Source organism: Myotis davidii, unplaced genomic scaffold, assembly GCF_000327345.1.
Source record: "Myotis davidii unplaced genomic scaffold, ASM32734v1 scaffold18, whole genome shotgun sequence".
Lineage (NCBI taxonomy): Eukaryota > Metazoa > Chordata > Mammalia > Chiroptera > Vespertilionidae > Myotis > Myotis davidii.
In genome coordinates, this window is record NW_006292696.1 from 1,876,344 (window position 1) to 1,902,944 (window position 26,601).

General features: G+C 38.4%; 1 protein-coding gene across 4 annotated transcripts in view; it reads right to left on the reverse strand.

Moving 5' to 3' along the window:
- The window catches only part of DCTN4 (dynactin subunit 4), a 35,028-nt gene that overhangs the window by 6,851 nt on the left and 1,576 nt on the right, over nucleotides 1–26,601 (reverse strand). The window contains exons 1-12 of one of the 4 annotated variants that reach the window (XM_006766260.2): nucleotides 26,257–26,314; nucleotides 24,216–24,286; nucleotides 20,972–21,150; nucleotides 14,040–14,083; nucleotides 11,839–11,946; nucleotides 10,245–10,265; nucleotides 9,421–9,494; nucleotides 9,075–9,187; nucleotides 8,664–8,773; nucleotides 6,043–6,116; nucleotides 2,720–2,774; nucleotides 1,375–1,482 (exon numbers count right to left, since the gene is read on the reverse strand). In XM_006766260.2, the coding sequence (XP_006766323.1) occupies nucleotides 1,375–1,482; nucleotides 2,720–2,774; nucleotides 6,043–6,116; nucleotides 8,664–8,773; nucleotides 9,075–9,187; nucleotides 9,421–9,494; nucleotides 10,245–10,265; nucleotides 11,839–11,946; nucleotides 14,040–14,083; nucleotides 20,972–21,150; nucleotides 24,216–24,250 (921 nt within the window). In that variant the 5' untranslated portion in view covers nucleotides 24,251–24,286; nucleotides 26,257–26,314. Of the gene's footprint in view, nucleotides 1–1,374; nucleotides 1,483–2,719; nucleotides 2,775–6,042; nucleotides 6,117–8,663; nucleotides 8,774–9,074; nucleotides 9,188–9,420; nucleotides 9,495–10,244; nucleotides 10,266–11,838; nucleotides 11,947–14,039; nucleotides 14,084–20,971; nucleotides 21,151–24,215; nucleotides 24,302–24,407; nucleotides 24,493–26,256; nucleotides 26,315–26,601 lie in introns of those variants that run through there. The other 3 variants (XM_015565620.1, XM_015565619.1, XM_015565621.1) reach the window with 3 other exon arrangements.

Consider the following 26,601-nt stretch of genomic DNA (forward strand, 5'->3'; position numbering starts at 1 on the left):
AAAGACAACAGAAGACAGAACTTAGAAGACAGAACCTACACAGAACCTAGAGACAGAAGAACTTCGCTGGAGAGAACATGGCAAAAGATCCTGGACAGAACCTGGCTACATAACTTGGTTGGAGAACCTAGACAGAACCTGGCTGAAGAACCCGGCTACAGAACCTGGTGACCTGACCTGGCTGGAGAACCTAAACCGAACCTGGCTGGAGAACCTAGCAAGAGAACATGGACACAGGACTTGGCTGGAGATTGTGGCTAGAGATCCCGGGAAGGCTGCTGATCAGCTGAACGCTGTCTCCATGTCATTCCTTCTTCGCCGACTCCGTCCACACCTTGGGGACCCCTGGACCTGCTGGGGTTGGACCCCGGCAGTGGAGTAAGTCCTCCACTTAAGGACTAAAAGGAAGAAAGCCCTCATACATAAAGCGCAAGGAAGAAAAAAAGGGATAGGATAAAGACATTCTCTACTAAGAAGTATTATTTGAATAACAGCTAAGTACAGACATAGGTATCCTTTCTACCAATCTCTATTAATAAATACCACGTTGAATTATGAGTCTGTAATAGATGGCCTATAGAGAAAGGTCTTGATCTAAAATATCAAGTACTAGATGAATCACCAAATAGCGAAATGGAGAAAGGCCATATTTCATTCATTCACCTAACAATGAAAGTCAAAATCAACTATTTAATATTTAGTTAGTACTATGTATCCTCTATATAGACAGAACGCATATAGAGGAGGCATACCAGCTTTTAAAGGAGGTACTATTTCCTATGAGTCTTGCAGAATAAGCATTCATGACACTGAAAGAGTGGTATGGGCATGTATGCCAGGAGAGTGGGGACAGGAGAGGCATTCTAGATAAAACAAATAGCATATACAATTCTCCAGCGGGACAGTTCACAATCCATTGGATCTGCCTGGATCTCAACCACTAATATGTATTTGGAGAATGTTAGATTTGGGGATCTGGCAGAAAACCATCTGAAGAACAGAGAGGTGAGGACATTAAGGAGCTCTTCTGCTATGTCAAGGAATTTGAATTTCATCTCAGCATGTCATGATCAAAGTTAGATTTTAGAAAGATCATCCTGGTGACAAGACAGAAGGTGGACTAGAATGGAGGTGGGGGTGGACTGAAAACAGTGAGGTTAGGAAATTACTACAGTCCAGGTAAGAAGTGACAAGTCTTTCAAACAGGGCAGTGGCAGTGTGTCTGCAGAGAAAGTAAAACCTTCGGAGGTAGAATCAAAAGAACTGATGACTACTTGGATGTACAAATGAGAGACAGCACAGAGTCCTTTAAGCCAGGTCAAATGAGGTCACTCCAGGAAAAATCAGGGTCAGAATAAGGCAAAATGCTCCCACCTTAGCAGTGCTGTTGGTATTATCAGGGTCCCCTTCATCGCACTCCAGCAGTGTCACATGGGTGAGGTTCTCCACTGGATTCGTAAGAGTCAGGAGAACCTGGCTCTCCTGTGAAATACGAAAAGCATCTCAGACATGTTCCACTACTGCCACCTAGGTCCACTTTCTTAGCTGCTATACCAAATATTTCACAAAATCATCACCTGTCTTCCCCAATCAGTTCTCAGAAATAACACCCTCCTATACCCCTCCATCACTGCATTCTCCAAGTGCTCACTCATTCCTACTCTATTATTTATATGTTAGGCCATATACTCTCTAGAGTTGCTATTTCACTGAAGAAATGGGACAGATCCCATAGAAAGGGCAAGTTACTGGATCCAGAAAGCCTAAGAAATGTATATAATCTAAGTGATTATTTAAAGTTTACAACTCTTGCTCCACCCAGTCCTCCACTTAAGGACTAAAAGGAAGGAAGTCCTCATAAATAAAATATGGGAGCCACAGGCTCATCAGATATAATAATAGAAAAAAATGGCACATCAAGACTGTAAGATGGTTAAGATTTTTTGAACCATAGTTTACCTGTATGTACTCTGAGATTAGCAAAAAAAGTTTAAAATATATAGGGACTTTATAAATGTCTTCATGGGCACCATGAAGGGGAAGAACTAAAGAGGCTGCTGCAGACTTAGCTGGTTTGGCTCAGTGGATAGAGTGTTGGCCTGTGGACTGAAGGGTCCCAGGTTCAATTCCAGCCGAGGGCACATGCTGGAGTTGCTGGCTCAAGCCCCAGTAGGGAGTATGCAGGAGGCAGCCGATCAATGATTCTCTCATCAATAACGTTTCTATCTCTCTCTCCCTCTCCCTTCCTCTCTGAAATCAATAAAAATATATTTTAAAAAAGAAAAAGTAAAGAGGCTGCTGCAGAATGTTCTACAATTCATAATTGGGTGTAGGGGGAGGAAAGGGCATTGATAAGGCCCTCCAAGTAGAGAGGGGCTGTGGTATAGAAGAAATCTAGATGCTTCCTGTTATCGGCTGCATACGCACATGAGATGATGGAAAAGAGCTAAAGATGCCGGTGGGGTTCAACGTCTTTCTTTCCCCACCCATTTCCATCTCTCTATATGTGCACACGGCTCCTTCTGCATACATTCATAGATGTTAAGAATCCCAGCTAAAGAACTTTAAAATCTCAATCCCTTTATTATTCCAAACTTCCTTCTCTTTTATCCCTTGCTCACTGCATCCATGCCAAATGTACACAGCCACCCACCCACACATGCACACATCTTCAATCAAGGAATTCTTTCTTTTCCTGTTAATAAAGCAAAGTACTAACCTTCATGTAGCGAAGGTTGGGAATCGACATGATTCTCACTTCTGGGATGTAATTGCTGTGAATGAATAAAAAAATGCATTAATAGTCACTGGAGTCTCAAAAAATTACTTTTTTTTAGATAGTGCAGCAAAGATATGATTTCTTCATGTTAATTAGAACGTCAAATGAAAAGAATTTTAGCGAATCATATCTTCACTATAGTAAGAACCTAAGACATTAGAACAAATTGGTAATGAGTTCTTTCTAAAATCTTATGTATCCTTCTACTTTAGAGCCGATAGTTGTAAGGTTTCATGGAAGATACATATTTTTGAGAATTTATTAGTTCATTTCTATAAATCTAAAAGCTAATTATAGGATCCAAGAATGATTGAATACCATATCGCAGGAGTATAAAAACACTAGCACACACTTTTATATAGTACTTACTATGTGCCAGGTAAGTTTTTAAGTACTTTTCAAATATGAACTCCAGTACCCTTCACTGCAACTGCATGTGATAGGCATTACTATTACCCCCATTATAAAGACGAAGCAGCTGGGCTTGGGAAAAGAAGGAACCTGCTGATAAGTGGCCAGGATTCAAACCCAGGCAATCCAGCTCCAGGGTCCTTGCTCTTACCCACTATCTTATGCTGCCTTTCAAAATAAGATCACAAAATTGTATTCACATGTGTTTGTTCTGGAATCAAACTGTCCAGGTTCAAATCGAAGTTCAATATTTATATACCAAAATATTTCTTTGTAAAGGCCAGGACAAGATATTTACCTCTTTTGCTTTGTTTCCTCAATTTTAAAATGAGGAGAACAATAGTATCTATGCCTTGAGGTTATCATGAAGAATACATTAAATAATGTATGTAAAAGTGCTTGGAACAAAGTACTCATAAATGTTAGTAATTGTGCATATCCTTCCTATATAATAAAAGGCTAATATGCAAGTGGGCCAAATGGCAGAATGACCAGTCACTATGATGTGCACTGACCACAGGGGGAGCACCACTCAGCCAGTAGCCGGGATCACAGCTGGTGAGCACAGTGGTGGTGGCGGGAACCTCTCTTGCCTCCATGGCAGCGCTAAGGACCCATGGGGGGATGTCTGTGTGGAGCAGGCCTAAGCCAGCAGGCGGACTTCTCTCAGGATCCCGGACTGAGAGAGGGCGCCAGGCCAGGCTGAGAGACCCCCTTCCCCAAGTGCACGAATGTCATACACCGGGCCTCTATAATTAACATAAGACAAAATCTATTGCAGACACTAAATGTGTGTGTATGGGGGGCGGGGGGGTGGTTATGGGGAAGTGAACCTTAAAATAGAGGTAATAAGGTATTTTAATTTCAGATTAAATATTTTCCACGCTGGTCATCAGGTCTACCTCAGTAACTTAATATAAATCCAAGGGCCCCATTATCAAGGATTTGGATTTAGCAGGTGTGATGTGTGGTGTGGCCAGAGCACATATATTAAGATTCCCGGGCAAATACTGCCATGATGTCAGAAAAAAAGCATTTCTGCTCAAAGCAAGCTTAAGAAATTAATGCTAGGTACATCCTGTCATTCAGGATTTCTGTAAAGTGTGTAATTCTTAATTAAGAAAGGTGTGTGCAGAGACTTTACATGTACCATTTTTATAGTTTTCTTCCTTGCTAACCAGTCATGTATTAAATAATAGTTAGGAAAATATAACATATTTTATGGTGATTTACATTTATAAAGCATTTGCAAACATAATAGCTCAAATGATTCTTCTCACAACCCTTAGAGGGAGGCAGGACTGGTATTCCCATTTCACAGACGAGGGAAATAAGTTTAGACAAACAGAGTAAGTAACAGAACCCATACAAGGCCCTTTTAGTGCCTTTTCTCCTAACTCACCAGATTGGCACTTCTCAACCTTTTGACTGGCACTGACTTTTTAATTGCTGCATAATATTCTACAGCATCAGTGTATCTCAATTTAATCAACTATTTCTTTGATAGTGGCTAATCAGCTTGACAATGAAATTATTTCAAGCTTTTGTCATTAAAATGTTATAATATACATCCTTATAAATGTATCTTTAGATATTGGTACTTTTGTTTCTACAGAATAGATTCCTAAGATGGTGCTGCTAGGTTAAAAGTCTGTGTAATTTCGTCTTGCTAATCCAAACCATTCTCCAGAAAAGACTAGCAAATCACAACCCCGCCATCAATATGAGAAAATATTCACCCAAATTCTCAGAAACACCAGATGCTTTTTATTTTTTTAAAGTTTTTCTAACAAGTCTCAGCATATTTCCATTTGGTATTTATTGGCCATTCAAATTCCTCTTTTGTGAGCTGCCTGTTCAAATCCTTTCCAATTTGTAAGGAATTCTGCAGTCCACGGTATTAAACTTACTTGTCAAGAATGGCAAATACTCTTTTCTTTTTTTAATTTAAAAAATATATGTTTTAGTGCTTTTACATAGAGGAAGAAACATTTGTAGAGAGAAACATCAATGAGATGGAAACATTGATCAGTTGCCTCCTGCGTGCCCCCTACTGGGGCTTGAGCTCACAACCAAGGTACATGCCCTTGACCAGAATTGAACCTGCACCCTTCAGTCCATTGACCAACGCTCTATCCAGAGCCAAACCAATTAGGGTGGCAAATACTATTTCCTGTTCTACTGTCTAAAGATTTTGTTTTTGTTGATTCTGTTTTTACAATTCATGTTATTGTTTTTTGCTAAGGTCAAAGCTGTCTATTTTTTCCTTAGTGCTTTTGAGTTTCCTGCCTTACTTACCCTAGGACAGACTCTCGCACCCTAAAGTCAAGACTATTTTTCTCATTTATCAAAATATTCTTCTTGTTTGACAAGTGATTTTCATACACAAAAATTTCCTCCTACTAACAAGTCCCAGTAAGTTAACACTAACTTAAGTCACTTTTATCATATTCAGTGAAGCATTATTGGAACATAGTTAAATAAAATGAACATTGTTATAGGGTACGCTTCAATCTACTATACTCTACTATTATTTTTTACTTTAATTTTTAGAAGATCATTTCCAAACTTTGGTACTTTGTAATTTGTAATGAATGACGAGTGACTCTCTACCCAACAGTCCACCTACCTCAATGCCCCAGACCACACTATCACTGTGTCACGAATACAAACATACCCTAGATTTTGTCTATAGATTTGCCTTAAACTTCATTGTGTATAATTCAAAACATAAACAGGACCAGAACAAGATTATTTTGATGTCATTTTCCTTTTCTTTTTTAAGCAAAAAAAAAAAAAAAATCCACACAACCTAAAAAAGTAACCAAAAATACCCATCCCAAAATACTCACACAGCAACCAGCTGGATTTTAAATTTGATAGATGTTGGATTAAATTCTGGCTTGCTTAAATTATGTTCACATTTCTAAAAAAGTAAAAAATATATCAGAGGAAAACAAGAACACATTCTGCTGATCCAGGGAGCTACTAGGTTTAGAAGGATAGCATTTACTATAGCTGTGGTCGGCAAACTGCGGCTCGCGAGCCACATGCAGCTCTTTGGCCCCTTGAGTGTGGCTCTTCCACAAAATACCACAAAACACTACGTGCAGGCACGCACATACAGTGCGATTGAAACTTCGTGACACATGCGCAGAAGTCGGTATTTTGTGGAAGAGCCACACTCAAGGGGCCAAAGAGCCGCATGTGGCTTGCGAGCCGCAGTTTGCCAAGCCTCTGTTTGCCGACTGCTGTACTAGAGTTTTGTTTTACTAGTGTTTTGCTGCAAAACCACGTTTTGAAATACTGTGTGCTACAGATAACCAACATATACAAAAGATGTTTTGAACTTCTGGATATAGCAACCACACTATCAAAAATTATATTGTTGCAATGCAAACTACTGAAGTAATAAAACTAACATAATGAGTACTTACTATATGTGCTAAACAATGTAGATTTTGTTGATTTTTCTTCTTTCTTGTTTTCTTTTATATTACTTTTTAGTCCTTTTTATTTCCTCTCTACTAGCCTAGAAGGTATGCATTCTTGGTTTAAGTACATTTAAACACCACATCAACTTATGAGGTAGGTGTATTATTGACCCCATTTCATAGATGATGAAAATGGGGGAGAGGAAAAATACATAATCTGTGCAACTTCACGGAGCTAGTAAGAATTGGAGCATTTAAATACAAGTATTATGATTCCAGATATCATGTTTTAAAATACAGTAACAATTATCTACTTATATCTTGAATGGGTACTACATGTACTTGGTTAAAAAAACTGTTTTAACAATATAAAAAAGGCACACTATAAAGATACCCATTACCTGTCCCCCTGTGCCTCTCCCCTGAGCCAACCAGTTTCTCATGTTTTTTCACAAATAGCCTATGCATATAAAAGTATATGAATACATCAACTTTCTTTTTCACAATAACATACAAGGGCCATTCTTCTACCCTTTGATCCTCCCCCCCACCCCCCCTTAATCTGTCTTGGAATTCCATACCAGCACATACAGAGGTGCCTCTGTATCCTACTTAACGATTCCTATTACTTCTTTAACTGTACCCAGATTGATGTTTCTATGATTTTGCTTCGACAAAATCATAGAAACAAGTATTCTGCAATAAGTATTCTTATACATCAATCATTTTCCACATGTGTAAATGTCTATGTAGAATACTTTCTTAAAAGTGGATCAATAGGTATGTGCATTTGTCATTTTGATACATACTGACAAACTGCTAACTTCTGCCAACCTGGTCATTTATGAAATGGTATCTCACTGTAGTCTCAATGTACATTTCTGATTACTGTGTAAGTCTGAGTAGCTTTCCTATTTATTGGGTTTTGGGAGTTCCTCTGCCATGACTTGTATGTTAGTATCTACTGGTTATTTTTATACTAAGATACCTTTTCCTTACTGATTTGATAAAGTTCTTTACATACTCTGGATACTAATCCTTTGTTAATTATATACCTTTCAAATTACTTTCCTCAGTCTATGGTCTCTTTTCATTTCATTATGGGTTTTCTCTGAAGAGTGGGTTATCAAAATGATACCCCCCCTCCTGTCTCTCTCAAATCAATAAACATATCCTCAGGTGAGGATAAAAATACTATTATTATCCCTAAAAAATGAACAATTCTTTTAATAGCATAAAAAAATACAATGTTTAAATTTCCCCAAAGGTTTCATAAATTTTCTTTCCTTCCTCATTCTTCTCCTTTCTTCTTTCTTCTCTGGTCCCCTTTTTTTCTGTTGTTTAAATCAGGAATTAGATAAAGTCTACACAATGTGATTGATATGCCTCTTAGGTCTCTTCTGATTTCATGCTGTGTTATTTGGTAACAGTAGCCACTATTCACATGCGGTTAATTAAATGAATTTAAGATGAAAGATTCAGTTCCTCAGCTGCACTGTCACATTTCAAGTGCTCAGTAGCCACATGTGACTAATGGCAACCATGCTGGACTATGTGATACAGAATACTTTCATCATCAAAGGGAGTTCTGTTGGATAGGACTGATATAAAAGGTTTCCTTTCTGTGGTTCTTTCTTTTACAATTTATTTATTGAAGAAACTCCGTTGCTTCTTCTATAGATTTCCCAGAGCCTGGATTTTTCTTCTTTGTTACTTTACTTTAAATTGATTATTTTTTATTAGTCCTCTTTGTTTCCACTCTACTAAACTAATAGCTAAATATTCTGTCACTAATCTTTTAGGGGTTAGTACTATGAACTTAACCTTCTGATACCATATCTGTAAAACAAGGGTAACAATAGTACCTACACCTCACAGAGTTGTAAGGATTGAATTTATGTTGAAAGTATTTGAAATGTGCCTGGACTCCTATACATTCTCTATATTTACTATCTTCCAGAGATGTTTATATTGTCCAGACACCAATCACGTTGACTTTATTTTTGCTTTTCCCTGGTACAAATGGCAACTCTACTTACCCGGCAGCGCAGGGACCTTTTGATCAAAAGATGTTTGTGACGAGGATACAGCTGAGAAGCACAGACTGGCTGGAAGTCAGGCTGTAAGAGGCGTTGCTGAAGGGTGGTTACTAGCATGAAAGGCAGAAACCAGCCTCAATTTAGGGACTTGCTCAATATCAGACTTATACAAAATAATTACATAAAACAACACTGCTTTTGTGAATAGGGTTCTTCAAAAAACTACCATATAGGAATGGGACATTTTAAAATTCTTCAAATGTTTATTTCTATTATATCTACTTTATTTTCGACGATGCATTTTACTTATAACAACTATGCTATTAAAAATCTCAAATCACAAGGCATAAGAGTAACAAAAGTAGAATAAGTTGTAAAATATAAACCAAGTAGAATCGTGTATAAAATTACCCTCTGTTAAATTGACTGGTCTTGTATAATAGTCTTCAGGTAGAGGTTCCACTTCATCTACAGCTTGAGCTGGCTCAATCTTTATCTCTTTCTGGTCCTCCCCTTCTTTAAGGCTAAAAGAGGAAAAGTAGTAATTTCTCAAGGGTCCACCTGATTATCTTCAAATTCTATGATACCAAAAATTGAAGTATTCCTCTATTACAGAATAGTCTTTCTGTTTAGGTCTCTTATGAGAATCTTCTTCACCACTGGCAACTGTTATTTATTTATTTAAAAATCACATTCCTTCAATATTCATTTTGATACCTGCTTTTTCTCCTCAAAGGCACTTAATGTCCAAACTTACGAAAGTCCAGCCAGGGTACTGATGGTTGCACCAGCTCGTGGTCGCTGAAGCCTGGTTCCAAGACCATATTTGTCCTAAACAGAGTTCAGAAATTCCTATTAGAAGTTCCACCTTTAAACATCCTATTTATCAAAAGAAAGAATTTTGAGTGGGACAGCATGAGAAGCTCAGGGAAATAAGCAAAAAACAAGCAAACAAAAACAAACTAATTTGAAAGCTTCTTTTAAAGAGAGAAATTTGTAGCCCCCACATCATCTTAACCTATATAATAAAAAGCTAATATGCAAACTGACTGAATGGTAGAAAAACGGGTCGCTATGATGAGTACTGACCACCAGGAGGCAGATGCTCAATGCAGGAGCAGCCCCCTGGTGGTCAGTGCGCTCCCACAGGGGGAGCACCGCTTAGCCAGAAGCGGGGCTCATGGCTGGCGAGTGCAGCAGTGGTGGCAGGAGCCTCTCCAGTCTCCACAGCGGCGCTAAGGATGTCTGTCAGTCAGATATCCCCTGAGGGCTCCTGGACTGTGAGAAGGCACAGGCTGGGCTAAGGGACCCCACCCTCCACCCGAGTGCAAATTTTGTGCACCAGGCCTTTAGTTCTTAAAATGGTAATTAAAGTACCAACATGAAGACTGAAAATACATTAACATAGTAAACTGAACAAAATGTGAATTTTTGTTTAAACTAGTAATCTAAATATCTAAGCAATGGTTTAGAACAGAGCTATGTGGAGTGTCTAAGACACGTGATGAATGTCTTCTTGGAACACCAGTGATCATCTGCTAACTTCTTCAGGGCTAGCAAGAATTATAAAAGAGAACTTACCACTACATGAATAGTGTGTTGCTGTAGGCCCCAAAATAGCAGCAGGTTGCAACAGAGACAAAAAAAAAAAATTGCAGCATAAGATAGAAGCAAACTCATATAGCAGGCAGGTTATGTGGGAAAGTTGAAAGAATTATGCATTTAATTCAAATCCTTCTCCTAAATACACTGGTGCATATGCTGTTTGTACCACTGGACTATGCAGAAAAACTCATTAAGATTTCATTAAGTCTTTGGCAAATGTAAAGCCTTGTGAGTTTTTTTTATTTTTATTGATTTTTTTTTTAAGACAGAGAGAAAGGGAGAGGGAGAGAAACACTGATGAGAGAGGAACATCATCAATCAGCTGCATCCTGCACGGCCCCTACTGGAGATTGAGCCTGCAACTGAGGTACGTGCCCTTGACTGGAATTGAACCTGGGACCCTTTAGTCTGCAGGCTGATGCTCTATCCGCTGAGCCAAACCAACTAGAACTGCCTTGTGAGTTTTAATGCTTTATTAAATTCTAGATATTTTTATATAGACCTTACCAATTTGTAGGATTTTGATAGGTTAACGAATTCTCAAGCAGAAGCAGTATGACAAGTTACTTAACCTATACAGGTCACACTTCCTCAACTGTAAAATGAGAATATACCAGGGGTGGGCAAACTTTTTGACTCGAGGGCCACAATGGGTTCTTAAACTGGACCGGAGGGCCGGAACAAAAGCATGGATGGAGTGTTTGTGTGAACTAATATAAATTCAAAGTAAACATCATTACATAAAAGGGTACGGTCTTTTTTTTTTTTAGTTTTATTCATTTCAAACGGGCCGGATCCGGCCCACGGGCCGTAGTTTGCCCACGGCTGGAATATACCATCTATTCCACAAGATTATGATGATTAAATAAAATAATATGTGTAAAGTGCCTAGCACAGTGCTTGACACATCATTCATTGCCATTCAACAAATGGTATTTATTAAATGCCAACCTGCATGGCTCCAAGCAAACACACAGAAAACAAATTGTTCTGTGATAGCAAATAAAACTTGGGGACAATAATAAAAGCCCCAAATCTTAATCTTTTTCTTCTGATGGGTAGCATGCAAACTAGTAAATAATGACTTCCATAAATACTTCCTATCAAAAATTACACTTGCATATATTATTATCTATCTAGCCACACAAGTACACTGTGTAAAACTCAGTGTTTTTTTATACTGGAGAAATATGGGAGGTGCCCCCCAATTTACAACTAGAGCCAGAAAACCACCACTATGAGGATGTCAAAGGTGGGCTATATGGGAATATGAATAAAACCTACCACTTCTGAGTTTCTGTAATATCCCAAAGTTGTTACAGTTCTGCGGTGCCTACAGAATTAAACACTAGCCTCTTGGGAGAATAATCAGAAGAGAAAGGGGAGTGATGGAGAAACACAAATGTCCTTAAAACTCAGAGAACTAATGATGTGGTAAAAGCATAACCTTTCTGTTACCCATCCTTCAGGAATCTAGGGACAATGGCAACTTTCTGAAAGAGTCACAGTTCTCATGTCACAGAGGTCTTGACCAATGAACTGCTAACTCCTTTTTGTGCTAAGTGCTCACCGAAAAAGCCAAAGGCATATAGTTTCTACGCCGTGCCAGTTTCTTGCGATCTCGTTCAACTTTCTCTTTCTGAGCAAGCTGCTGGTAATATTCAATCAGTTTGTTCATCTGTAACAAATCAATCAATGACTCAGTATTTTGTTTCATGAAAAAGGTAACAGGAAGCATACGAAATTAATCAACTACACTAGCTAGACACATAATAACAGAGAAAACAAATTATTAAGGTGGCAAGTTTGCCCTTTTCTTCAAAGAGAATTTATCTTCTTTACATGATCCATTTTGGAATTGAAATGGAACCCTCAAGGTGAACAACGGGAAGAAATGGGCAATGAAAAGGCTTGGAAATGTCATGCTCTCTCTTCACTGTTCTTTTACTTCATTACTTACTCCCTCTCACAAATGCTCCTATTTTTTCTGCATGCCCACAGGACCACCTATTTCTAAGAATGTAACCTTTCATACTCCATATTCTCCACTGTAGCCCACATTTTCATTCTTAAAATATATTTTAATAAAAACAATGTTATGTTAATTGGGAAAAATTTAAATAAGTGAAACTTATTTAAACAAAAAATAAGTGAAACTTCTCTTTTATCTGTTGTGCCCAAACCTACCCTGCCCTCACCAGAGTTATCCATTATTAGAGTTTAGATAGCTTTCTTACACATTAACAGGCACAGGTATGACATTAAAAAAACTCATGTATAGACATACTGCATTTATATGTGTAAAATAAATACAGGTCTTTTTATTTTTCACATAAGAAAAAAACTTACAACATTCTTTTCCACTGAAATTATCATAAACTCCCCATCCAGTACAAATACATCTGCTCATTCTTTTTTAAAAGCTGCATCTTATTACACAGGACAGATGTCTTATTAGGTATTTAACCATTTTCTATGATAGGACTTAACGGTGTCCTGGTACCACACTTGTCCTCTCACTTCAGTAGCAATTATGTTTTAGAAATACTAATCTGATCCTGGCAAGTCTTAGCTTAAAACCTTCAAAGGCTTTTCAGACTCCTTACCTCAGTCTACATGGTCTGACAGCAAGTACTTCTCTCCAGTAGCTCGATGCTAAGCTCCATTCATCACACTCACCTTGTCTACAACCTGCTTTCCTTCTTCCACTTATAAGCTCCTTGCATATGCAGTCCTCCTGCCTTCAATTCTTTCCCTTCTGTGCCTGCTGTCCTCAAATCTTAGAAACATCCTCAGACATAGACCTAATTAGTTGAAATTCCCCCTAATTAAATGTCCACATGGCACAATTTCTCTTCTTCATGTTACTTAGTTTTTCCTGTACCTGAGGATTATTTGATTGATTTTGTTTTCCCATTAGACTTAAGCTCTATGAGGGTAGAAACCATGTATCCTTATTGTTCAGGACAGTCCCTGGCACACAGTAAGTGCTCGATAAATGTGTGATGAATATATATTTTTGTGCATAAATGTAAGTACTTCTATAGGTCAGAGTCCAGAAAGTAGATACTGCTAAGAGCTCAAGAAATTTGTACTAATTTACACTTACAACAGTATATGTAAAAAGGTCCAATTCCCCACACCATCATCCAGGATATTTTCAATATTTCTAATTTTTGCTAATGTCGTAAGTGGATAATTATAAACTGTAGTTAATCTGCAGTTTGTACATACTTCATTTCAATAGTATTTCATTATCTTTTTCACATTCTAGTTCCAGGAGCAAAAAAAATCAGCTCTAATGTATACTTTAGAGATCAATTCTGTATGAACTGTTAAAGGATGCTCCAGTCATGATTCTATAAGTTATGACCATTATTGAGTCAAAGGGCATCTTCTAAATTTGTGGTGTTTCCAGGAACTAAGATGTCTATATGTTGATGATACTTCCAAGAGTATTTGAGAACTGATGGAAACTCAACTTAGTTGGTGGGTTATGTGAAAAGCAAAAGCATATTGTTTCCTTTGTCTAGTTCACACTCGAGTACAGAACTAAAACTATACCTAAGTTTTTCTATTAACTTAATGGGGGAAAACTGCCATTGTGATTTAATATCTTACAATGAGAAGCACTTTCTATGTGTAATAGACACCAAAATACATGTCATGGGCTTCTAAGCATAGGCCATATCCACTGATAAAATGGAAGATACTGAGTCTTTCTCTCCATCTTTCCTTATTTCATCCTCTCTCTAATGACCCTTTACTTACCCGTTGAGTGTGAGGATTTTCAGGTTCCTGCCAACCACCACTAGCTGCAAAATAAAGAAACATTAAACAAGAATTTTATAATTTTATTTTCACAAAAATAGGTCATTCTGCAAGCCACAAAACTTAAAAAACATAAAATCACAGAACTTCCAAGAATGAGTCCTAGAAATGATATAGACCAGAATGCTCAATGATAATGACCACCACAGCTAACACATGTATAGCCAGGCACATTTTATTCTCATAATAATGTTGTGCAGTGGGGACTCTTATTATTAGCCTTATTTTACAAATGAGGATATTGAGGCTCCGAAAGTTATATAACTTGTCCAAAGTCACAAAGATAGTAAGTGGTAAAGCGAGGATTCAAAGTCTGACTCCAGAGACCCTGCTCTTATCTGCAACACTAATTTCTGTTTTATGGCCCTGGTTTGGAAAAAAATTTCTTATATAAGAAACAAACTGCATAGATCATAAAGGAAAAGATTATTCCAGAAAGTTAAAAGTAAAACCATAATGAATACTTTCAACAAATGGTGCTGCAACAACTGGATACCCATCTACAAAAAAATGAACCTTTACCTTACCTCACAACACATACAAAACTTACTCTGAAATGGACAACAGACTTACATGTAAGAGCTAAAACTATAATCTTCATAGAAGAAAACATCAGTGAAAATCTTAGTGACCTTGGGTTAGCCTAAGTTTCTTCACTAGGATACAAAAGGCACAAACTATAAAATAAATTGATAAATTGGACCTCATCAAAATTAGAAATTTGTGTTCTCAAAAGATACTGGTAAGAAAATAAAAGGCAAGCAAGCCATAGACTGAGGGAAAATATTTGCAAAACATATATTGAACAAAGGACTTGTACCCAGAATACACAACTGTTACAACTCAATAAAAAGACAAAATTCCATTAAAAAATAGGCAAAAGATTTGTACAATCATTTCACCAAAGAAAATATATGGATGGCAAAAAAGCACATTAAGACAATGCAAAGTAAAACCACAATGAGGTATCACTACACACTCACTGGAATGGCTAAAATGAAAAAGACTGACAATATGAAAGGTTGTTGAGGAACTGGAATTCTCTTACATTGCTGGTGAGGGTCCACATGGTATAGCCACTCTGGAAAATAGTTTGGCAGTTTCTAGTCATTAAATGTACACTCTCCCTACAATCCAGCAATTCCACTCCTAAGTATTTACGCAAGAAATGTGAAAACATATCCACACTAAGACTTGTAGACAAATGTTCATAGCAGCTTTATTCATAAGACAAAAACTAGAAAAAAAATCCAAATGTCCATCAACTAGACGTTGAATAAACAAACTGGTATAACCATACAGCAGATATACTACGCAACAATAAAAAGCAAAAATATGGGTGAATCTCAAAAGCATTATGTTAATGAAAGAAGACAGACACAAAAGACCATGTACTACAAGACTCCAATTATATAAACCTCCAGAATAGGCAAAATTACAGTGGTAGGAAGCCTATCAGTGGGGCAGGAGCCAGGAGGTCAGGGCAAGAAACTGACAGCAAAGGGGCATGCAGAAACTTTTTTGGGTAATGGAATTTTTCTGTTACATGATTGTGGTGTATATGAGTATACACATTTGTCAAAAATCATAGAAGTCTACACTTAAAATTGGTGAGCTTCATTATACATAAGTTATATCTCAATAAAGCTAATTTAAAAAAGTGAAAAAATAAACTACAATGAGATACCATTTCACAACCATCCTTTCGGAAAAACAATACTAAGAAGTGCCAAGGACCCTTGACCGTGTAGCTCAGCGTTAGAGCGTCAGCCTGCGCACCAAAAGGTCATGGGTTCAATTTCCGGTAAAGGGCACATACCTGGGTGATACCTGGCCCCAGTCAGAGCATGTGCAGGAGGCAACCAACTTATGTATCTCTCTCACATGGATGTTTCTGTTTCCCTCTTTCTTCCTCCCTCTCTACCGCTGTCTCTCTCTTTCCCCCACTCTCTCTTCCTCCCTCCTCCTTCCCTCCCCTCCACACTCTCTAAAAAATCAATGGTACCCTCAGGTGAGGATTGAAAAAAAAAGCAACACAAATAAGAACTGTCGCAGTGGTTCTCAACCACGACCCTTTAATACAGTTCCTCATGTTGTGGTGACCCCCAACCATTAAATTATTTTCATTGCTACTTCATAACTGTAATTTTGCTACTGTTATGAATTGTAATGTAAATATCCGATATGCAGGATGTATTTTCATTGTTCATGACCCACAGGTTGAGAACCGCTGATTCTAGAGCAAAGGCTAGTCTACTTTTATACATTACTAGGGGGAGGAAAAACTGGTAAACCATTTTAGAGAGCTAAAGATGTACACAACTTAAAACCAGCAGTTTTATTTTTTTATTTATTTTTAAATACTTTTTATTTTTATTGATTTTAGAGAGAAAGGGAGAGGGAGAGAGAGATAGAAACATCAATGTTGAGAGAGAATAGGCTGCCTCCTTCATGCCCCCTACTGGGGATCAAGCCCGAAACCCAGGCATGTGCCCTTGACCAGAACTGAACCCGGGACCCTTCAGTCCTCAGGCCGACGCTCAATCCATGAGCCAAACTGGCCAGGGCCAGCAGTTTAGTTATGCAGAGAAATCCTTACTCTTATTACTTAAGAAATACACACAGGAATTTTTCTAACAGTACTTCTGTTGAAAGGAAAATATTGACAACCTAAATGTCCATTAGGAGGAAAATGAGTAAGTAAACTGTGGTAAGTCATGCATGAAATCAAACTACTATTAAAAATATAATATCGATAGAGAAAAGTTGTAGCAGGATACATATAGATTTCCATTTGTTTCACACGATAAACATGATTTGCTAGTGGCCACATACATATGCGGAGAAGTATAAAGACAGGCATGGACACCGATACACACTGACTTCAGGACCGTGATGACTACCTCTCTCTAAGAGGCAGGGGAAGGGGGATGTGGTGGGGGAGGCAACACAAGTTGTTTAAACTGTTTTGGTTATTTATTTTGTTAAGCTGGGGGATAAATATATGAATGTGCATTATTTGTATAAGTTAAAATAACTCTTTTCAAAACAAAAAGGACTCTTGCTGAAGGTGTCACTACGCTCCCTTGCAAGAAATGGCAGCAATAACAGCCTTTAGTACATTATTCATAATTTAAAGGTTGCCTATTTAAGGCAATCATGAAAAAGAATTATTTAAAAGAAATGTTTTAGATGTAGTATTTTTAAAGTCTAAATGTTCTACCTAATTGCTTCTTTAGAACTGGTAATTTATTCTAAACAGCAATTTGGGAGACATAACAATGTCATTATGAGTTTTTCTCTGCACATTACTGACACAATGGCTTACTTACAAACCAAACAGTTCCAACTAAAGTGGTTTCAGAGCTCCTCAGACACCAATGACAACATGGAAAAATGAAATTATCTCTACTCTTTTAAGAGCTCCAAGAGCTCAATTATCACTGTCAAGATACCTTAGAAGAGAGAGATTTCCAGAAGCAAACACAGGTTTTATGTTCTGAAAAAAAATTCTCTAATCTTAATGACTCACAATCTAAAAAGCATAAACATTCACTTACAAAGGAACAAACTGTAAAATCTACTTGGATTTATGGACTTTGTTTAATTTGCTAAAAAGAGACAGAATACAAACACAGAAAAATACTTTTAACTCACTGAGGCATATATTATGCCACTTTGAGGTTTGTTTGTTTTTTAACATTTAACTCATAAACAAATTCAAACAACTTGCTTGCTACATTGAAATTAAAACATATATACACAAATATTTACTCAAAGTCTAAAGAGATGCTATGGAATCAACCATACTAATAAAAGGGTAATATGCTAATTAGACTGGGAGACCTTCCGGATGTCCTTCCGGACAAAGTCATGGTGGCGGGGCCGAGGCAGAGGTGGCTAGGGATGGCAGAAGAGGCCATTTGGGTGCAAGCAGGCCAGCAGGCGAGGGCAGTTGGGGGCACTCAGTCTGGCTGGGGTGGGCAATTGGTGTTGATCAGGCTGGCAGCAGAGTGGTTAGGGAAGATCAGGCAGGCAGGCAGGTGAGTGGTTGGGAGCCAGTGGTCCCGGATTGCGAGAGGGATGTCCAACTGCCGGGAGACATTCCGGCAGTCGGACATCCCTCGAGGGGTCCCAGATTGGAGAGGGTGCAGGCTGGGCTGAGGGGCACCACTCTGTGTACAGATTTCGTGCAGGCCACTAGTCTATAACAAAAGTATAATATGCTAATTAGACTGGGCAGCCGAACAACCTTCCAGACGTCCTTCCAGATGAAGCTGGGGCTGTGAGGGCCAAGCCTCTTGCACGAATTTCATGCATCAGGCCTCTAGTTCTAACATAAATCACATTTCAGGATATATCTACCCTTGAGCATTTTTAAGAAACTAAGATATACTTGTTTAGTTAACATCTTTTGTTTTTGTAGAATATTTTATCAACTTAATGTACAATGTAAAAAAACCAAGAGCTCAAGCATTCTAAACCAAGAGGTGAAGTAAACAGATTCAAAGATTAAATTTTTAAAACAGAGTTGAATCTAAAGAAATGTCACCCATATTTACTTCCAAATTGTGTAGGAATTGTCCACCTTCATTTTAGTTATGTCAAATGACATAATGAACTTATGAGCTTCTTCATATGTTAGTAAGCTAAAATCTTTTATGAAAATTCAAGATCGGGAATTTTTAATAAGTCTAAAAAGTTTTCAGATAATTAAATGAAATTTCAGAAAGAAAAGAGACAATGGAGAGATAGAAATGCTACTGTTTACATAAAAATTAAAAAGCAACTCAAGATTTTGAACTGTCTAAAGAGTGCTACTACTTTCTGATATTAACCAGGAAGTACAGAAAATGTAAAAATAAAGGAAGTTTCCTAATATAGATAACTGCAACCTCCACTCTGAAATGCTCAAATGATGGACAGGTATATAATTAATGCTGTAGGTAGTTTTAAGTCCATATACACATAATTTTTGTTTCACTGATAAACGTGTGTGTGTGTTTGTGTGTGTGTATACACATGTATACATAGACATAGGCATAGATGGATCTTTGAGTACATGTTTGAATGCTCCAGTATAGAAACTTGGGACATGGAATTGCTGCGCAGAAGAAAAAAAGCATTTTAAAATTGTAGCCCGACTGGTGTTGCTCAGTGGTTGAGTGTGGACCCATGAACCAAGAGGTCCCTGGTTCAATTCCTAATTCCCATTCAGGGCACATGCCCAGCTCGCAGGCTCAATCCCCAGTAGGGGGCATGTAGGAGGTACCCTACCGATGATGGCTCTCTCACTGTTGTTTTCTCTATCCCTCTCCCATCCTCTCTCTAAAAACAATAAAAAATAAAACTTTAATAGATGTTGTTAAACTGCTTTTCAAGGTGGTAGTGTATGAAAGAACTATTTTCCCATATTCTTGCCAACACCTGATCATCAGATATAACATATTTTATCAAATCAATGAAATTTTAATTTGGATTTCCCTATTAGTGAAGTTGAACATATCTTTCTACATATTTATTGACTTTTAAAAAATATATTGCCTCAACAGTTGTGAAAACAAAAATCTAACTAGACAATGAAAACTAAATGAAGAATTCATACATTCAATATAGGGTCTTTGTTCCCAGAGACCTCATATTAGAGTTGAAAACACTTGAAAAATTCACATATAAACAATATTAATAGTATAAGGTATTTAATGATACCCAAAGAAAGAGAAAAAGAAAGTTCGATAAAATTTTAGAGGAAGGAAACATGCAAGGGTGGAATGTGAGTTATGACTTCAAAAACAGTTAGAGTCTTGCTCCACCAATGAACCAGGAGGTCATGGTTCAATTCCTGGTCAGGGCACATACCTAGGTTGTGAGTTTGGTCCCCAGTTGGGGCATGTATGAGAGGCTCTCATACTCTCTCTTCCTTTCTCTAAAAATAAATGAGCATGTCCTCGGGTGAGGATTGGAAAAAAAGAGTGCAGGGCAAAGAAATATCATTTTAATCCTACTATGGCCCTTTCCGTATGTACATTTTGGTTACTGACCATTTTTATTTCTACTGTGAGACCTGCTGTTCATATCCGTTGTCTACTTTTCTACTAAGTCTCTTTCTTATCTATAATAATAAAAGTGTAATATACTAATTAGAGTGGACACCTTTCCGGACGAAGCTGGAGCTGCGAGGGAAGCCCGGATCCCGGGTGCCTCATAGCGGCCGGAACAAAGCCCGGGTGCCTGCCGGTGGCTGGAAGGAAGCCCAGGTCCCGGGTGCTTGCCGGCTGCCAGGGAAAGAAGACCTATTCTTGCACGAATTTCGTGCACTGGGTCTCTAGTTGATTTATAAGTATTCCTCATTTTTGGTTATTTATCTTTAGTCTGTTGTATATGATCCAAATACTTTTCTTAATTTGTCACTTTTATGTTTAATTTTGCTTATGGTGTGTTTTGTCATCAGGAGCTTTTATTTTTTATGAAGAACATCAATATTTTGGCTCTAAGAAAGTGTCAGATTTATAAAAGCTATCTGACAAATTCTAAGAAAACTAAATAGCCCTGGCCGGTTTGCTCAGTTGTTAGTGTCTGTCTGCAAACCTAAGGGTCTCGGGTTCAATTCCCGGTCAAGGGCACGTATCTGGGTTGCAGGTTTGATCCCTGTGCCCTGATGAGGGCACAAGCAAGAAGCAACCAATCAATGTCTCTCTCTCACATCGATGTTTCTCTTTTTCTCTCCCCGGCCCCCTCTAAAAATATCAATGGAAAAAAATATCCTTGGGTGAGAATGAACAACAAAAAAACAAAACTAGTTAACATAGTCTGTGGGCAATTACAGCACTGCTAATTTCACAAAATCTCATGTTGAAGTCTACCTCACTCACCCACAGATTTGTCTGCCATGCCCACATCTCTTGATGTCCAGCGACAAAATCCACAGGCCAGGTAATAGGCTTTCTTCATGGTGGTCTTGGCTGGGTCATCGGGAAGCTGTGTGGAGATGCTTGTGGCCCGGGTAGAGAGCGTGTGCATGCAGCCGGGACAGTCAAAGCAGTTGGCGCATCTATGATACAAAAAATACAACAATTCATTCACTCCACAAATGTTACCAAGCACCTACCAATACCAGACCTTGTTCCAGGTGTTAGGAATTCAAGAGAGAATTGTAAGGGAGGATTGTCTCATACAAAAAGAATCAAGTACTCCTGAGACTCTTACAAACTTTGTTTTAAAATTTCAAAAGTATTATATGCTCATTATTAAAAAAATAAAAAGCAAAATAAATAAAAAAATAAAAAGCAATGATCACAAAAGCTCCTGAAGAATTAGAGCCTGACCCAATCCTACTCCACAGAGAGAATCAGTGTTAATAGCCTGGAGTTAACTATTTCCAAACTCATTTCATGCTTGTACAGACCACAAAGAGTTCTGAGGAAAATAGAAATGTCAGAGCGTATGCCTTTAGACAGGACAGACCAATTGCACAATGAAAAACTGAGAGGCAACAATACAACGATCGGGAAATTGGTTTGGAAAATAACTTCTTGTTTGCTGTGCAAGAGAGCTGAAACAGATACCACACAATGCGATCAAACTGGAATGGTTCGGAAGTGCTGCATTTTTAGGCTTCCTGGCACTATTCTCGTAGTGCTCAGCCAGCATTTCCCCTTCAGGGCCCCTGTACCTTGTTGCTTTTATGTGTTCCACAACCAGAGATTACCAAGATTTCACCACCAGTCCTAGTCTTGGTCTCAAGTTCCATGTCATAACTCCAATTAGCTCTGATATTTTGCCATCTAGATAATATCCTCAAATAAAGATAATAGTATCCACCTCACGGGGATCTTTTGAGGATTAAATGTTAAAATTAATGTGTGGACAGGATACAAAACTGTCTGGCTTATCAGAAGGTATTTCTCAGAGACAAGAAAGACAAATAATAGTGGTTCACATCCACAGAGGCGTAGGCGTGTGAGTGTGGCAACGGGCTTTCACATCAAGCAAAAAACCAAATGGCTCCCAGGAGCTGAAAGGGCGAGGACTACGCCCTCCATCTTACCCTTGGTCCTCCAGTTTTGGGCAGAGCCATGTGCTCGGCAAGGCTTCTTCCCAGAAGCCAAAGCCTCTGCTAGCCACACCCAGGATTTCTCTAAACTAACCAATGACAATCAAGGGAAGTGCACGCCATCGATATGACCACATCCGGAGACACCAACTTGCGCCTAGCCAATCGGCAGGCCCACAGTCCCCTCTCCTGCCCTTACTCCAACCCCCTATAAAACTCCTCTTCACACCGAGCTAGGTCTCTCTCCGTCACCTGCTGCTGTGTCAGTAAGGAGGGTAGGGGAGCCAGACCCGGGTTTGAATAAAAGACTTTTTGCTTTTGCATCGGACTCGCTGGCTCCTTGGTGGGCTCTTGGGAATCTTGAAATCTGGGCATAACAGGAGCAACGAGCATGCCTACTATCCAGATCTTGGTTTTTGTTTTTAAAATATGTTTTTACTAATTTTTAGAGAGAGAGAAAGGGAGAGAGATAGAAACATCAATGAATGAGAGAGAAACATCATCGATCGGCTGCTCCTTGCACACCCTCTGATTGAGCCCACAACCTGGGCATGTGCCCTGACGGGGAATGGAACTGGTGACCTCTTTGTTCCTAGGTCAATGCTCAACCACTGAGCCACACTAGCTGGGCCAGATCTTGGTTTTTAATTTCATTCTCCAATAAAAGGAACCAGGGTTCCTTGGAGAAATGGCTAATTCTAGGAGTGAGGCAGAAAGTACACACGATGAGCCTAGAGTATTTGTAGTATCAGAAAGTAAGAAAGTGCTCTAATGAATGAACAAACAACCCCCCACAAACAATTACCGGGGTTAAGTCAAAGGGATACAATTGTCTACTGAAAAGTTACCAACAGCCAAAGGTAGAAAATTTGAGCAAAAAAAAGTTGTATTGGATTATAACTTTTCCTAAGGTATAAAATAAATATCCAGGAGCCGGTCTGCTTTAAGTAAATGATTACTTAAATAAGTGGCGAAGAGGAGAAGTATCTTTCATGCAAAAGAATTCCAAATAATTTATATAGACAACCCTCAAGAGGGGGAGCGTAACTTCCTACTATTTAAGTGTGGGCTGTGATAGTTCTCCTTCTAAAGAGTACAGCAGGGAAAAGGAGGGGGGGGGGAGAGTAACTTTACATGGGAGAAACCTGACATGCACTCTAGATAAAGCCAGGTAATCAAGGTTAACATCAACAGTTGATAGTCATATTGAAAGTTTGTTTCCTTGATATGCTGAGAGATACACTTTACCTCAGTCGTCCTCCTCCCCCAAAATACATTCCCCTAGCTGATGTGAAAAACGGACACATTTCAACTGAGGGGCATTCTACAATATATCTGACCACTATTCAAAACTTTTAAGGTAATCAAAACCAAGGAAAGTCTAAGAGGATGTCATAACAATGGGAGCCTAAGGAGACATAACCATTAAACATAACGTGGATATCCTAAATAGGATCCTGGACCAGAAAAAGGAGATTATGAAAAAAACTAAGCAAATCTGAATAAAATGTGGAGTTTATTTAACAATAATGTACCAGTATTGTTCAGTAATAGAGACAAATATACCATTCTAATGTAAGATGTTAACAGTAGGGGACACTGGGTATGGGGTAAAAGGGAATTCTCTGTATCATCTTCACAATAATTCTTAATCCAAAACTGTTCTAAAATGGAAAGTTTATTTAAAGGATAGTTTATCTGTGGCAAAGGTGATGCAAAAAAATGAAAAGAGCTAGTTAAGAAAGAGTTAGTTCCATGTGTTTTCTTACCAGCTGTTACAAAAATAATTGAGAAAACATGCCAGAACCAGTTTGGCTCAGTAGATAGAGCGTCGGCCTGCGGACTCAAGGGTCCCGGGTTCGATTCTGGTCAGGGGCATGTACCTTGGTTGCGGGCACATCCCCAGTGGGGGGGCGTGCAGGAGGCAGCTGATTGATGTTTCTCTCTCATCGATGTTTCTGGCTCTCTATCCCTCTCCCTTCCTCTCTGTAAAAAATCAATAAAATGTATTTTTAAAAATAATAATAATAATTGAGAAAACAAAAAATGAATCCTGGTCTTACCTGTTCTTTTTTAGTTTGGCTTCAGCTGATGGCATATTTTCTAAGCAACTGGGGCAATAATGAGAGTCCACCTAGAAAGAAACAAAAAATCAGAGGAAAGGAAAGTCAGTTTAGCTTGTGTGTATGTCTCTGCCAAACAGTAAAATGTGAAGTACATTATCATACTGAAGCAGAAGGTGAGAAACCACTCACCTGGCAGAGAACCTAAATTGTTTTCAGCTCAGGTTTTATTCCTCAATCACCTTTGTGTTTTCAAACCATCCACATTTTATAAACCTTCTATTTTTCCTTTATGATCTTTCCTGTGCCCTTTCATCAGGGTTTTATGAATTAGATGTGTTAAAAATTACCTTTGTAAAAGAAGAACTCTATAATAACCTAAATAATAGATTAATAAATAAAATAACCTAATTTGTAAAAATGTGATCAATTATTCTTCTACCTGGTTTAGCTTTATTGGATTGTAGTAATTTGACCACACTTAAATTGTGAGATACTTTAAAGGTTTTCTCATTACTGAAGCAATACATGTTCACTGAAGAGCAGTATAAATTATCATTTACAAAGTAAGCTACAGCCAATCAATTAGAGATATTTAAACGACAAATTAAACTATTAAGCTAAACTATTGTATTTAACTCAAAAACACAGTATACAAATTAAATTCATTGTACTTTTTAAGGTCTGAATAATTATTTTCTTAAATGTAGGCAGATTCGCCGAAACCGGTTTGGCTCAGTGGATGGAGCGTTGGCCTGCGGACTGAAAGGTCTCAGGTTCAATTCTGGTCAGGGGCATGTACCTGGGTTGCGCGCACATCTCCGGAGGGAGATGCGCAGGAGGCGGCTGATCGATGTTTCTCTCTCATCGATGTTTCTAACTCTCTATCTCTCTCCCTTTCTCTCTGTAAAAAAATCAATAAAATATATTTTAAAAAAAAATGTAGGCAGATTCTATTTGACAATTCTAGAACTGTAGTCACCTGCAGATGGAAAGACAGATTCACTTGAACATAAATACTACAGAAACTGGCTTCTCTTTTCATCATCTGCTATAAACAGGACCATCTTTGAAAAGATGAATACAATTGCTGCTCAAATAACCTTCCAGAACATAAGCTATAGTATTGCTAACAAATATTTGCCGTGACTCATCATAACAGGCAAACTGTAAGTCATTCCTTAGCGTCCCCTTTCCAAAGAATGCTTGTCCCTTCATGTGCAGCTCCAATCCAGGTTCTCCATTAGAACCTTCTAGACTGCTCACGGGTATTATCCTTCCCCAAGCCCTAATGGCCTGTATCTCACGGGTACACAACCGTCTGTAAAAGATGCAGTTACAGACTGAGTGTCATAGCTGAAGACATCCTTGGAGATCATGAAGACTGAGCTCCCTAATAACCACCAAAGGAGAATCTAACCCAACAAATTGTAAGGGTGGAGCTGGAGCAGGGAAGCATCTAATGAGAAAGGAACTGCTAAGGATATACACACAGGTACAGGTGTGCGTGTACATACACATACATACACACACATACATACACACACACCCCACACGAGTGTTAAGAAATCCATGAAAAATCAATGCCATGTTAAATACATGAAAAACCAGTACCACATTATACATAAATGGCATTGATTTCTCTTGTATTATTTAAATACTTCCCCTGACCTTTTAAAATATATATTTTTAATATAAATGGATGCCTCCTGAATGCCCCACACTGGGGATTGAACCCACAACCCGGGCATGTGCCCTGATCGGGAATCCAACTGGGAGTCAAACAGTGACCTCTGGGTTTGACACTTAACCACTGAGCAACACGAGTTGGGCCTGACCATTCTTAATATTGTGAAAAATATCCCCCCTCAAAATAACTAATAATAATATGTAAAGTGGCTTAGAGTATAGGATATGTTTTTCATATGTATTTCTTAAGAGTCCAGGGATCTTCACTGAAGTTCTAAGTCAGGATACTCGTTTTCAAATCTTGGTCCTCCCAGTGTGACTTAGAGCTAACATTATGTGTCTATTTCTTTACCTGTAAAAATGATTTTTTTTAAAAAGGTATCCACTCCATTGGGTTGTAGAAAGATAAAGGAGATTAAGTATAGCATATGGCACAGAGTACTGGATAAACTGTATCTATTATTACTATTAGCGTTTCCTTCAGGAGACTGTGAGTTACTTCACGGCAGGATTTACCGTATTTGCCGGCGTATAAGACGATTTTTTGGCCCTGAAAAATATGCCTCCAAGTGGGGGGTCGTCTTATATGCCAGGTACACTTCAGGTAGAATGCCCATAGTGCTTGCCCCGTGCCATAGTGGCCTCCCGATGCCCGCCCACTTCATTCCACATACCGTTCAGGCATCAGCAGCGCTGC